The following is a 15,683-nucleotide window of genomic DNA, read 5'->3' as shown; positions in this document are numbered from 1 at the left end:
CTTTGATGGATTACACCAAATTGGTGGAAAATGATGTAACACGCTGACTTTTGCATTAATATTTCATAGATCACAAGGCTCAGATTTAGATAAGCATATTAGTCGAAAGGAACTTTTCTTAAAGGGAGTCCTGTGTATTCAGCAGTACCATGACTCCACTGCTCATTAGACCCCGTCTAATAATTTAGAGTATAAGAACAAACAAACAAAACACGCTTGTGAAACAATGGCCTTAAGCTTGCCCTCAGTCTGCAACATTTTTCACCTTCTCTTTTCAATAATCCAGAGCCTCAGACACAAAGAACAAAATATATTTCTCCTATTGTCTAAAAGCATCCTTTTGCCTCTTTAGTCCATTAGTGATACTCTTGGTACTTGGCATGTTTATATGCATCTAAATTATCTTAAAGCTGTGCATCTTTTTTATGTGTATTACAAATAAACACCAGCATATACTGTACATGCGTAACATGCATTCAGTAACACACCCACACACACACTGCAGACAGATGCTGTGAAGTGAAGATGCTGTGGTGATCAGGGTTGGTGGGCAGTGTCAGAGTACAAAGTGAGAGGATGTGGACTGGGTTTGAATTAGTGCCCAGTGGAGTAGCCGAGCAGGGCAGCATGGCTGGGAAGTGAGTGAGTGAGAGAGAAAGAGAGACAGAGGAAAAGACGGAGTGGAGTTGCTGGAAATGAAAATTGGAGATTGCGGGCAGGGATAGAGGGAGAAATAGACAGAGAGAGAGTGCCTGCCGACTGTGCCTGCAGGGTTATTATCTCTCCCATCCTAACCAAAAGGAGAATAATAATTAGAGGCCTATCGCTCCGTCACCACGATTTTATTCCCCTCACTGGCACCGACACTCCTTGCAGATTGTCTTTAATTAGCTCCACATTGCTTAATCAATACGGCCGTGACCATGACAAAACAATGGCATGTGCATCCTGTCGCTCTGGCAAGGGAGAGACACCGGAAGCAGCAGGAAGAAAAGATGAAGTGTTGACAGACAAGATGAGAGAAGAAAATGATGTAGAGTGGCATTTCTGTGGGAGGGGAAAGAAAAAACGTCATGCTCTGATAAAAACCTGCTCTCATGATGATTAAAGTCTGCACTTGTTTATCTGCTATTGTGTTCGTGTGCATGCAGATGTGGAACAACATATGTATGTGTGCATCTTGCTGTTAGCAGGTTGAAGTTTCGGCTCAGCTGAATATGATGCAGCTGTGATAGTCCTATCATGTCAGACTATGCTATGGGATTGAATGCAGTAATCCTTGTTATATTTTTGAGCAGCAGAGCTGAGTGCTTCAGCCACACTAATGGTGATGTGATGAATAGGTATTCAGGAGAGGTCTCTCTCTTTAAGCCTTAGTGCCTCAGGCTACCGGCCCTCTCAGGCCCAGCTCTCATCTCTTACTCCTCTCAGTGAAAGTAACAGCATGCAGTGAGCTAGAGCAGGGATCTTCAGAGAGGAGTACTTCTCACTTGTCAGGCACATTTTTCTACTTGGTATGTTCTGGATCGATATCTGCAGCTGCCATGCTTAAATCTGTGTTGATCTTATCCAAACAGCCCTGAACAAGACTATTAGATGTGAACAGAGACTCAGCTCACATGGGAACTGATTTGTACCTGCGCATAATATTAGATGCTGTAGAATGCATTTACAGCCTGAAACAAGAATGTGGGTACAACCTATTGATTCAGCAGAGTGGCACTAAATGAAAAACATCAAGAGGAAATTAAAAAATTGTCAGATTATTATGGACTGCAAGGGACAAGAGTGTAGACTCCTTCTTAAGGGAGCAATATGTAACAATTGCACGTCCAGAAATGAGCGCTGCAGTCCAAATAGCGAATTAGAGCCATAAACTGTATATTAAAAAATACTGAAATCCTATTTAATATACAATCTATGGTTGGAGCAACTTGCTTCCCCTCCCCCTCCTCCCCAGACTCAGGGCTTCTCAGGTAGGCTGCAGGAACGCCGCAGGAGTGCAAGACAAGCACAGCATCATAAATTGACAATGACAAGTGACGATGAGTCCCACACAAGTTGATCAGCTGTTTATAACTGTCATTTTCTCTGTCGATGTAAAGCTAAACCGTTTATCCTGGAAACGAAAGACCCACTGCTCTGAAAACACACTCTGAACTTTGAGTACAGTGACTGCCTGCCAGACTCATTAACATGTTGCTCAATTTAACAGTTATAAACACCTACGTCGTCTACAGGATTATTAATAATTTCTTACGACTCATGAACAGACACTTACTCATTAGGTGAACATTTGGCATTAATTAAAAAACTAAAACAGCTATTCTGGCCTGGAGTAGAGTCAGAGAAGCGAGGATTTCAACTTAACACGTTTCCTCAATCTCTGATGACATATCAGAATCATTTTATGATTTATTACAGCGAATATATTACAGATTTCTCTGTTAAATATAAGCCTTTGCTTTACAAAATGACACAAGCACACTGCTGCTGTGTAGGGGTGGGCCCTAACATAGGTGTCATTAAAATTTAAATTAGTGGTTTAATCTGTGGGTGTCAGGATGTGTTCCTCTCTAAAAATCATTATTAAACGGTATTTCTGTCATTCTAATCTACCATGCTTGGGTTTGATCTTATTTTGAATGCATTCTTGTCCATTTTACCCGAGGCAATCAGGCAATATAGTCAACAATGATATGTCCCAGGAGGAATTTAGCAGCAGAGTCGCAGACTGCCATGTCTTAAAGACAGAAAATGAAAATATTTATGTTAACGATTAGCAAAGGGAAGCGCCTCCTTAAGGGGAAAATCATCTCCCATTCCATCCTTGTGCTGCATGGAATATTAATGCAAGGGATGGCCTTTCTGATATCATATCTCCCAGGCTGCACTCACAAATATCATCATTAAGCACCGTAGATCTGCATCGTGCTCAGAGTGAAGAGCATGCTGCCTAACATCCTGCATCAACTGGAAACCTGCCGATGAAGACAGACATGCTGTTTAGAAATCCGCACATATGGCAACTGTTTGTCTGTGTGCAACCCACACATAAACTCATGCACGCCACACAGTGTCATTCATATGTTGGGAGGAGAGCTGATTTGAGATGTAAGGCAGGACATGTCACTGCGTTCACCATATAGTTTATTGCCTTGTACGTGCTGAATGCCGCATCTGTTGCAGAGGGATCCAGCCTGATGATCCAGTGCAACCCCCCATGGTGAAGCAACAGACTCTGCGGCCGCTCTTTACCATTACGGCCTACTTCTCCTCCATCCTCCCACCAACACCTTCCCACTCATAATACTTCTCATCTCACACTCCGCTAACTCCACAGAATATTACCCCTTTATAATATTCAACGTACAGCCTTCTCATTTCTGCTCTGTATACTCATTTTCTCCCGTTTGTTGATATTTTCCTGTCTGTTTGTTTGTTTAATCACTGAACGGATCAGCGGCTCCTCATTTTGACAATTCAGCCGAGAATTTGCAGATTATATGGCTGGAATCATCGGCAGGGCGTTGGGGGAAGGTACAAGAAGCACAGGCTAACACAAGAATGTTTATTTATCCTAATAATCCTTTCTACTCTTTCCACCAGCAAGGCAAAACTCCATAAAAGCACACAGTGACAAGCTAATTTGTTTATCTACAAGTTTCTCCTAACCATTTTTGCCCACAACTCTGTGTGGCTGTAAATGTAATATTCAGTTAGGGGCTGTTTTGGGATTTCTCTCCACTGCACACTGTGCCTGTGTTGTACTAATAATGTGTCCCTAATTAAATGTTACAGCTTCTCTGAGCATTAATGACCTGAAGACAGAGGATACAAACGGAGGCTTCAGTGTGAGCCCTGACAAAGGAGCTGGACACACGACTGCAGGCTGGCTCTGTCCCTTCATTACGAATATACACTTATAGCTGATGGGTTCTGGTCATTGTTTGCTCCTGACCATGTCGAGTGCACAGCATTAGGATGGTGTTTTGTTTTTTTTTTACCCCACAATTGGCTGCTGCAAACCCTCAGTCAACCAGACTGTAATTGGCAGGATCTCACTCCTCCTCTCTGGTCCTGTTAGTTTCGCTGTTGCAGACGTGGCAGAAAACAGACAAGATGTAAATTCATCACCTCAGGGAGTTTCAAATGCATCACCATCCTTTTCTCTCTTTTTAGTTTTTTCTTGCCGTTTCTGCCTCTCCCAAACATCACAGTTGCTTCTATAACCTCTTTGTCTACCTCTTGTGTTATTCTTTGGCTTATTTTCCCCCCTCGTGTAACCTACCACAATGATTAGCTAATCGCGGCGCTACCTTGACTCTGTGACTGGGTGATATTTGTAAACAATGAGTCAGACAGACACCAAATGAGAAAACGCAGACACTTTGTCTCCTGGTTGTCTTTTTAGTCATCTAACAAGGCACTAGGTGCATGGCATCTAAGATCAGCTCTCAGCTCCTCTGCAGATATAGATGAATACATCTCTGATAAAACAAAGCACTTTGCCAGTACAGTAATAAGACAGTGTAATGGCACTCAGCTCCAGCAGGGAAGATTTAAAAATACTCTCAGCAGCAAAAGTAATATTCTTTATAAAGACATAATGCAGATTTGTAAATAATAGGATCACACTTTATTTTACAGCGAGACGGAACAAGTTGTACTTTGTATCAAATTAGACAAACTATAAATAAATTGTTATTTATTAGACAGTATTAGACTCTTAATACATTTAATTAGAAGGTATACATTACAACAGAACTGTACTGTAAACTAAGCTGTATTATTTCCCACTGCTAGACCCTTATTAGACTTTATTAAAGGGTAATTAGGTGTCTAAACTAACAGGTATGTGATTTCTCTTTAGTTTACAGTACAGTTCTGTCCCTAATTACCCTCTAATAAAGTATAACAAGAGTCTAAAAAAAGGTCTTATTTTTGTTATTTGTTATGCCTTATTAGTGTACTGTAAAATAAAGTGTGACTTATATTTGCTTGCAGAAAATTGATTATTTTTTACCAGTGTTGCTGTCTAAAATTTAACTGTGACAAAAACTGCTAAAGAAAATGTAGTTGCCAGTACTCAGCAGAAGACAAGTTACCATCTGGATGAAAAAAGTCAATTATTCTGGCTGATAGTGACAAGGCCAGCTCCACAAGTTCAGTGAAGGGCGTTTTGAAGAGAAGAGTGGCCATGGGGGGCAGTCTCAATTAGCGGGCTTTCTTTGAGCTTCAGCTACCTTTCTGCTGGGCTGAAGACTCCCAATTTGCTGTCAGTAATTACTCCATTTACAGGACTAGCCTTCCCCACGCAACACAGAGAATGTTTGATTAGCTGGGCGGGAGAAAAGGTCAGGATGTGGCACTGGCTTTCTGCTGTTGGATCCAGAAAACGGTGGGTTTTGTGGGACATTGGTAATCAGGTCATGGAGCCAGGAAATGATCATAGTAATTGTGCGTGTGAATACGTATTTGTATGCACGTGCGTACATGTGAGTGCCTCTCTGTGTGTGTGTGTGGGCAATTCAACTGGGCACATTTGCCACAGGAAGTGCTACACTGAGTTGTATTCAGCTGGTAGTGTTGGCATGAGGAGATGCAGAACAGTGGAAAGAGCCATGCTGTGCTGCAGAATGCATGGCAGCTGATTGCCGCATGTCGTTCTTGTCTATTGCTTTGATCAAGCCTTTTCTTTAGCGAGCGTCGAGCAAAATGTGGCGCCCTGCTTGTCCCTGATTGAGCTATCTGATATTCAGCCATCTACCATTCATTCATGCTAAATATCCTGTAAATAACAATGAATAAATTTTATACATGCAGATAAGGAATATCTGTGTTTGATCAAGGAATATGTTGCATTTAAAGGTCCACTGTTTTTTCAGGGGATTTACTGGCTGAAAGGGGATATTACATTCAGAAATATGTTTCTTTAGTGTATAATCACCTGGAAGTAAGAATGGTTGTGTTTTCATTACCTTAGACTGAGTTTTATATCTACAGAGGGTGCAGGTTCTTTTCCATGCATTGGCAGCCTCAGGCAGTCTGAGGTGCAGGGGCAAAAAAAATAAAGAGGGCACCAACTATACATGGTGGGGCACCAGTGTGGCAAAAATCATAAAGCATTTAAGGAGAAAAAGTTCCGCTTCCTGGAAGCTATTAAAGCTGTTTTCTTGTACAAGAACAACAACTATGTTATGAAAACACACAATTTAAGTATTCACAGGCACATAGAGGCCAAATAAGGTTTTAATAAGTAGGGCACCTTAGAGGGAATTTCATCACATTTTGTCCACTAGAATTGCATCTAAGAGGGCATTTTATCATGTTTTTCTCTATTTATTTATTTTTCTTTCCTCTGGAAGGGCACCTTAGAAGGCACTTTATGACATTTGGTCCAGAAGAATGGCACTCCAGAGGGTATGTTTTATCTACCGTAGGGGTATCCAAGACTTTTGTGTCGGTTTTTAGAAAATGGGGGCACTCAAGGTGCGATCACCCCGCTTTCTACAATAACCCAGAACGATCAAACCAAACACTGGCTCTAAATACAGTCTTTTGTGTTTTGTTAGCATGTCCAGCTAACTCATGCTAGCTTACTAGCTGCAGTAAGGTTACCTTCAGCCAAACTCTCAGAATAGAAATGGGCTGACGACAATGCATCTGTATCCGGTCTAGAACACATAGACAAGATTCTTGTTTTAAAATGTGTCAAATGAAATCATTACATTTCAGTTACATTACAGTTACATTTATAAATCTGCTACCGAGAGTCATCATTTTAGCCAACAAAATGGCCACAGTCGTCAGCTAGAAATGAGACGCTGCTTTTGTTTACTTCAAAGACTTTGTGTTTCAACAATTACTCTGAATTTCAATGTTAAAACTACCACCATCATCACTGCATTCTGTGGAGTGCAAGGTTAACAGGTCAAAGGCCTGGTGTGACTCGTGGTTGTCTCTGATTGGCAGTCTTGCCTTCTAAAAAAGCTTGATTCAGTACAGATAGACAACGGGACAAATTCTTCACTTTTGAATGGTCTTTCATACTTTTAGACTTTAGACAGACCTCTTTAGAAATACTTGTTGTATTGTATGAAGGATTTGTACAAAAAAAAGAGTAATGTTCTGCACATGGAGAACAAAACCTATTCAATGATTCAATCAGAATGACAACTGAAAGAGCAGAGAGAGAGAAAGATTGGTAAAAAGAAATAGAAATCTGTGCCAGTTTAAATAGGAACTGTGCCCTGTTCCAGTACCAAGTACACAACAATGACAATAACAAGCTGGAATTAACAGGCATGTTGCTTTTGCAAAGATATTCTTTAAACTTCAAAATAGAAGTTTACTACAAGGTTAGCACTACTAAAATTCATGAAATATCATCTGAACATACAATGGACTCACAAATCACACTTTAAACCTATTCTAACCAGATGGTAGACACCCCAAAGACAAACAATTTCTCCAAATCTCCAAAGAGTTAGAACCCAATTGTACCACTGTGGTTCAATAATGATCTCAACTGACATTCAAAATCAAAGGACATTTGGAGAAAAATGGTTCTAACAGTTTTCTTCCCTGTCTGTAGACTGTGGGGAGATCAACAACAGTAAACGGAAGTTTTAATCCTTGAATTAATCGCCATTGGAGGTAGAAGAAAAACATCAATGTAATACTTTTTTTGACCAGTTATGCATTATGAATGCATCTCCTCGTCTTCAGTGTGGGCTGATTAGATGGACTCTATGGGCTACTCTTTAAAGACAATGGATGGACTCACCACAGCATATTGTAGGTGTATTACAGTCAATACAGCCAGGCAGACACACTTACTGTATTGATTTTCTTTCTCGCATGTTCCCACTGGAAGGAGAGATTCTCACCTGTTAACAGCCATTATTGTACTTAAGCACTATTGGGCTTAGCCACTGGCAGTGACGCTGTGTGTTCCTTATTTTTGTTTCATACAGTAGTGACCGAGAGACTCTATATCACGTGCATGTCGCAGCTCAACCGGGTCTCTCACACAACACTGTGGCAACCACCATTAGATGGTATTGTAGACATTTCACAGTTCAGTGGAGAGAAAGCATGGCTCATGCAAGTGGGCACAAATACGGAAAGGCATTGACACATGCAAACAAATTTAGGCATGCATATGTAGACACATAAATGGACACTTTTAACACGCAAGCTTTACATGCGTGCATGTAAAAACACATCCTGTAGGCACAAGATCTTAAATTGTTTTATTGCCTTTTAGAGATTACAGCACCTAATCCCGCAAAAGTGTGTGGATGCAAGCTGAACATGCAAGGTTATCGACTCCTATGCGAGGTCTTCATGCATCATCATGTCATGATTCATATACTGTCAATTGCATCTGTGGGACAGAGGTCTGACTTCATTTGTGCTGAATGCTCACTGCTTGAATTATTGAATATATTCAACTCAATAGAATGTGTTCTCTGTACTTTATGCATTCGGGGGTCGATGCATGTGTACTCTATAGTCCTCCTGGGGTCTCAGTCGCTACCATTAAATGTAAAAGCCCAGATGAGTTTCCTTAATCAAAGGCCCACAGGAGCCGTTAATAGATTAAACACTCCATGTTGAAAGCACACCACTGTTTGCCTGCCTGAACCCTAGGGTACAGCCTATTTATGCCATTTAAATAGTTGCTATGGTAATGAGGTCACGCTTTGTTTAAGCTGATTTTGATCTTGATATATTTAGAAGGCAGCGGGCCTCCATGTCCATCATCTAATTAATGAATTATGACTCAGAAAAATAGCCAGTATTCTTAGACCCGGTTGACTCCAGCATCTTTTGGAGCTTGGGCGGGGGCTTGGTTTGTGCGCACCCTCGCTGCCTCAGTCATAACAGCTCTGCATCATTATGAAGAAGGTCTGTGTAATTAGCTGAGGTGTAATTTGGTCCTGTATGTCAGTTGTGAATCTGGAGCTGGCTCCGTGCTTGTTGTGCTCGGTGAGAATGTGGCTAGCGTTTGGTGCTTTCTCCTCCCCAGTATTATTGTCTCATCCAGAGCTTGTCCCCATGACCTCGGGGCTTTGTAGCGCTCTACTGCCATCCATGGGTGTGCTGCCATTTCTGCAGTTGGTGGGGATTTTCACCATTTGAACTGATTAAAAATGCCCTTTATAGAGCACGCCCACAGGGTAGGAGCAGAGTGGATGTTTTTAGATGTTTATGATAAAGCACAAGGCCATGTTGAGTGTCTGTGTGGAGGCACCAAACAGCTGCACAAGACATGTGCAAGTAGACGTTCCACAGTGTTGTGTTTAAAATATGTAGAGCAAATCTGAGTCTAAGCATTTGACAAGGCAGTTACGATCACCAGTGAAAGTGTGTGAGCTCACGACAGAAATAGTAGAAGCTGAGACACATGCAGGGCAAAGGAGAAACACATGATATGATGCCATTTTTTCCTCATTGCCAGAGGGGCCACGGGAGACAACAGAGAGATGGAGGGAGTGAGAGGAGTTAAAGGCTAAATAAAATTCACGGAGACGGAGAACAAAAGGGAGCGACAGAGAATTGGAGATAATCACACAGCAGAGTAGCAGTGGAAATGAGGCTGGCCAATTATTAGAGTGGAAATTATGAGGAATGGTTGTGAAAATTAATCAAAAAGGATTAAATTAATACAGGTTAAATGGCTGACTTCCTCTCTAGCTAATATTTAATGAAAGCTTGTTCTGCCAACAGACTCTGTGATTAGACAGATGATTGGCAGAGCCTGGAACTCTTTGAGGTACGGCAGATTGTCGTCATCACACTTATTATTCTCCGTCCTTTATTTGAGCCATCACTTTTCAAAAGATGGCACCTGACCTGCACTCTGTGAGAGGCATTTTAAGTTTGAAAGAGTTCAGGTGCACTCTGCTCTACACAGCTAAAGCAAATACATGAGTTATTTACAACACTCTCTGATTAAAAGATGCCTTGAAATAGAAGAGAGGGGTGCAAACCCTCTGAGGGAAGATATGATGTGGGAGTGTCTGATGGTTTCCTTATTCTACATCCAGCTGGTGCAGCATGCATACGGTATTTTGTTATTGGCACAAATGAATAAAAAACCTCTCTATGAGAAAAAAAAAGCATTGTCATCAAACTAGAAAGAGCGGAGAGTTGTGTCCTCTCATGTTACAAAACCAGCTAAAGCTAAAGAACAGAGAGAATAAAAAGGGGTGGGGGAAATTCATACAGACTAATACTTGTCATTAGGGTTTTCTTTTGATGTGGTAACAATCAGTCACACATGGCATCCATTATAACTGCTTCTAACTTTGTGAGGACCAATACCAATTATTAAATGTCCATTATAAAATAGTATTTAGGGCACTGTAAGGGCTGAGAGTTTGTGGTGTTCAGGCACAAGTAAAACAAAATAAAACTCATCTAATGATAAGACATCTCATTAAAAACAACATAAATAAAATGCTTCAAAGTTAAGCCTTAATAAAACAATAACCCAGCCTCTCATCCTCTAATATTTTTCATGCCGTCTCCCCTTCAGGCTTTTTTCCACAGGTGTTGTTTAATTGCTTGTGAGCTACTCGTCCTACAGAATGAGAAATAAGGGTTGGAGTCAGGCACAGGGATTAGGGGAGGTTGGGGTCAAGTACAGGGTTAGGGTGTGGGGTTAGTGCTTGGTATAAAGGTACGGGTGTGGTTGTGATTAGGCACTGTAAAGGGCTGTGGTTAAGGTAATGGTAATATATAGGGGATAAATTCACAATGCTGGGGCAAGAAGGAGAAAGAGGGGCAGACCAGGGAAAAAAGCACCAGGCATGAAGCCCCATGAGAATATAATATATCACTTTGTCAATATAAACAGGTAGAAAATACAATTTAAAATATATTACACTGTATTTTGATGTAATTTTACTAAAATGTGGAAAATCTAAATATATGATATTACTAAACCTTTGAAATGATAAAATGGTTGTTAGTAAGGTTGGTAAGTAAGGTCAGGGTTGGGGGAACACCTGTAGCACAGATGAGAGAAGTATTGGGTTGGGGGGCTAGAGAATTCATTATGTGAAATAGAGTCCTCACAAGTGTAAAGTAATATGTGTGTTTGTGTTTGCTGTCTTTGCATTTCCTGTTTCATCCAACTATTGTGTAAAGCATTATTAATCACACATAAATGGTACAAACTGGAGCCACTGGGGGAAAATGTAAGAAATAAGTGTGCTGTCGCCATGGATTTGTTGTTCCTCTCGCAGTGAATTATCCAGCTCACTCCTTGAACAGTGGCCACAGTCGTACATGGGGTGGCTGGTCTCTTTAATTATCCGAGATGGTGCATCAATAAGCAGAGTTCTCTTTCATTCAGCTCTTTTGCTTTGCAACCAGGTTTTCTTTGAGGAAGCTGTGTCTGAGAGCTTGATTGAACAGGTATACAAGGTTGAAGGATGTCTATATCCATGTTTAAATCTTTGCTGCCACCCTGTGAATATGACGATTACTGCATTCTGTATGGATGGTGCATTAAAGAAAACATATAGCACAGCATATTACAAAACATAGCTTTCCTCACCCACACAAAACCTTGCAACACAACACCAAGGACACGCTAGTGAATTTAAATATATTAATAGCATTTCCTTATAAATATGCACAGAATATTGATTAATTAGATACTTCTGTTAAGCTGTAGCCTTAAGGTATTCCAGAGATCAACTTTTAGGTGAATAACAAGCCACAAGTGAGATTTAATTATATAATAAATGTGATATATTCACTTGGTATCAGCCTTCACAGCATGACCCTGAACACTGGCATAACCCTACTGAGAAAACAGCAGCAGTGTGTTTGTGTGTGTTATTACTTTGCTTAGAACCTTTTTTTCTTGCCTCACTAAAATCAAAATGTGACTTTAAACTGTGCTGCCACATGCCCCTTTATATTTCCTTGACACATTCTCATTAAGTGACAGCTACCTGTCAGCAGGTTCAGAACTGCACAACAACAGTGACAGGCGCTGGCTAGCTCTCTGGCTGTGCATCTGACAGTTTATTAGGTGCATTTCCGCTGGTAACCACACAAGGGCAGTCTTGCTGCAGGAATAGAGGAGCCACCACAGGCGAGACTGATGTGAGAGCCAGCAGGTGAGCTGAGGAGGGCTGACATTTTTTGGATGGGGCTCAGAAAGCTGTCTCTTCTCATATCACTTCACCGTGCACCCCACACAGAGGAGCTCATATCAGTCACCCAGTGTGACTGGGTGGGGAGGGGAGCCCATCCATGGCTGACAAAATGAATAAGTCAGCAGACCAGGAACCAGGCAAGAAACGGAGATGACCTGGCCGTTTTGTCTGAGTAGGCCATTCTGTCGTTATTATGCATGGCTGTTTAGGGCACAACATGACACTTCCAGCAACCTAGTATCTTCCCTTAAATTGTTGCGTGGAGACGTTTCAAGCTTTAAGATGACATTTTAGACACCCTCCAACCCACATACTGCTTCATACCTCATTCCTTCTGGCCTGATGTTGTAGAGGTGAGTGGTAAATTCAAACAGCTGTGATTTAGAGACAAAATACATACCTCACATCCAAAGGGTTGATCTAAACTTCAGAACACATCTGGAGTCTGTCCTGAAATAAGCTCAAATCAGGCTTGAGTCAAGTCCCCGAGGTGAAATGACACCAAAATTGCAGCGAAGCGATTGGTATGATATCTGACACTTGCTTCCCTGCTGTGATTTTGCTGAAAGCTAAAGCCATTTGGATTACAGCAATATAATAGTGGTAAAAATATACCACTTGAAATGCAACCTGTAATCCCCGTTATTCAAGGAAAGTGTGCAACAGCAGCCAGGTACACACATGTTCGAGCTATATTTATCAGTTTTACATTCAAAGTGTATTGATAGCTTTAATATACTACAAACACATGATTCTGTCATTTATGTCAATTCAAATTTCATCCAAAGTTGCACCACTTTCAGAGCATCAGCAACATTTTAAGCAGGCAGTGTCAAGAAGACATTGTTACTGACTATGGTGATATGGTTCTGCCTCAGGCAGAGTAGAGTTGGTAAGATAGTGTAAAAGTGAAAGCTACAGCCTGATTTAGGATATGTCATGAAGCAGAATGATGGATAAGCTGTCAAAAGCAGCTGTGTTCGGGAGCACCTGGATCTCTTGTGCATCAATACTCTGCTGAACCACCTGCTCACGTCTCCCCTCATGAGCCCCTGGCCAACCTTCTATCAATGCGCCAACCCCTCTGTATCCCCAGTCCTCCATCCAGCGCAGACAATGTGATGAGACGGCAGGACAGTTGACTGTGCCTGAGATGCCCTGGGTGCACACATGTCACATAACAGAGCACAGATCAGCCCCCTGAAATCAGTCTCTCTCTGATCTCCATGCCTCAGAAATGTGTGTGCGTGCACTCACACACACACACCAAGTTGTGAGTCATAAAAGAACAGCCAAATGTCAGAGAAAGAGAGGAGAGGAAAAGAATGGATACATGCATGCAAAACAGGGCTGGCAAGGATAGAGCAGAGGCTGATTGGGAGGGGATGAGACAGAGAGGCAGCCAATGCGCAGCTCTGCATCTTGAGGAAGAGAGGGGAAGAGAGAGAGAGAGAGAGAGAAAGGGAGAGACAGGGGAGAGTGAGGAAGTGAGAGAGAGGGAAAAGGAGTGAGAGAGAGAGGGAGGAAGGGAGGGAGGGGGTGAGGCTGAGGCAGTCACTCTGAGAGGGAAGATTCCAGCGTGATGCTGTTGGATGTGAGCTGCTCTCCTCTAACCGGTCTCTGGCTGTCCCTCTGACTGAGCCAGTGGTGTGTGAGTCTGGTAACTGTGCTTCACCAGCTCTGGGGGGTCTGCTGCTGCTCAGGCTGAGGCAGAAGCTGACTGGCTGCTTCCCTGCCCAGGCTGTCTGGAGCAGAGAGGGCTTGACTGGAGCCGAGGTCCAGGGCAGGGCAGGGTAGGGCAGGCTGTAGGGCCGTTTGCACCGGGGCCCCACAGGAACCAAACATGAGCGTTCCCATGCTAAAGATCGGGGCGGTGCTGAGCACCATGGCCATGGTGACCAACTGGATGTCTCAGACTCTGCCCTCTCTGGTGGGACTCAACGGGACCACCATCTCCAGAGGGGGCACCTCGGAGAGGATTGTCAGCGTGCGTACGACTTTCTCTTCTTTTCTGGCAGTGTGTGTGCACAGTATTTGTTCATGCATGCTCTGCTTTGTTCATGTTTTGTGAATGACAGATGAAATAGAGTGACACAGCAGAAGACAGAGAGACATAGGAAAGAATTGGGAAGATCCTAGCATGTGAGCCGACATGTGTTTATATGATTAACTGCAGAAATAGCAGAAGGGTTTCAGAGAGGAGTGTACAGGGACTTTGAGTCTGTCTTAAGGGCTCCGTTGTATTAATAAGAGAGAGATGATGGAGACAGACATGCATGTGAGAGCAATGTTTCAATCAAACGTGAATGATGCACATGTTGTTGTGTGAGTCACATTAAGCATAATGATGCCGAATTGTGGGCTTGTAACTATGAGTGATGGTGGTGAGAGGCGGAAGATGCAGTGTGGACGGCCGTGCTAAATCATATGTTTTTGCCGGGGTGACGGGAGGTAGAGAGCTGTTCTGAGTGATGTTCGAGCTGATCCCATCTGTCAGTCACCTCCAGGGTTGGAAGGATGGTGCTCACATTCAGAGGTGATGTGCAAGACAGGGAGGTTGAGACAATGTTACAGTTTTGAGTATGTCTTATTCCTCCTTCGCTCTGTTGGTCTCAATATCCTCTCAGTTCTCCTCTCCTCCAGTAAAACACTCAGACACATGCATATTCTTTAGAGAGGGCATTGGAGGTGTTTTGTGACTAAAAAAGCAGTTTGGATCCAGTTTTTTGTTAAGGTTTTCTGTTTAAATTTTATTTGCACAGAGGTGTTTCTGCTGTTTAATGCACACACAGAGAAATATTACACTTCTGTGTCTGTTTGTCTGTCTTCATGTGCAAATACTAGGTAAGACATGCAATTAGAAATATCACACAGACAAATGATTGAGACATTTTCTGGTTCATCAGCAGTTAATGATTGCCTTTGCTTCTATCCTGAGTGTGTTTTTATGGCACCTTACCCATTAAGCAAATGCCTTGGTCTGTTGAAATGATTGGATAAAATTGAATGTCCCACGAGATCTGCGACCATCTGGATGTGTGTGTGTGCTTGTGTACGTGTGTGCCTGCGTGTGTGTGCGTGTATGTTTGTGTGCTTAAATATGTACTCTGAGTATGTTGTGGCATTCTTGTCTCAGCTGGGCTGAAGGCCCATCTGTTTGAAGAGTTTTGTGATTTATAACGGTTCGTTAAAACATCAATTTGCCACTTTATGTCACCTTAATGTTGCAGCGAGCTGTCGGGCTGAAATGTTTTCTTTGGAGAAAAAGGTGTCTCAGCACCATGTTACCTTTGTGAAAATGTCAAGCACCGAGCTTAAAGCATTTTGCTCTAAACATTTTTTCCTTTTTTTATATTTCCTACAGCATCTAAGCAGGTCATTTTGATTACATCAAATTAAAACCTAATCTAATCTGTAACAATGTCAGGGCATAAGGCATGTTTGAATTATTTACAGCACTAAACTCTATAATCCTATTGAACACCCACATGTCCCCGG

At 42.1% G+C, this 15,683-nt stretch overlaps 1 protein-coding gene across 2 annotated transcripts in view; it reads left to right on the top strand.

Annotated features, from left to right (window-relative positions):
• olfm2a (olfactomedin 2a) overlaps positions 1-15,683 on the top strand; it is a 59,754-nt gene that overhangs the window by 15,478 nt on the left and 28,593 nt on the right. The window contains exon 1 of one of the 2 annotated variants that reach the window (XM_084743939.1): positions 13,741-14,172. The exons of the other annotated variant lie outside the window; for it this stretch is intronic. Within the exon in view, the coding sequence (XP_084600065.1) occupies positions 14,029-14,172 (144 nt within the window). The 5' untranslated portion in view covers positions 13,741-14,028. Of the gene's footprint in view, positions 1-13,740; positions 14,173-15,683 lie in introns of those variants that run through there. 2 annotated transcript variants of the gene reach the window in all.

The sequence above is a fragment of the Lutjanus erythropterus genome, chromosome 19 (assembly GCF_056507025.1).
Source record: "Lutjanus erythropterus isolate fLutEry1 chromosome 19, fLutEry1.hap2, whole genome shotgun sequence".
NCBI classification, from domain to species: Eukaryota; Metazoa; Chordata; class Actinopteri; order Lutjaniformes; family Lutjanidae; genus Lutjanus; species Lutjanus erythropterus.
The sequence above is the reverse complement of the archived record's forward strand: the minus strand, read 5'-3'. Positions and strand labels throughout refer to the sequence as shown.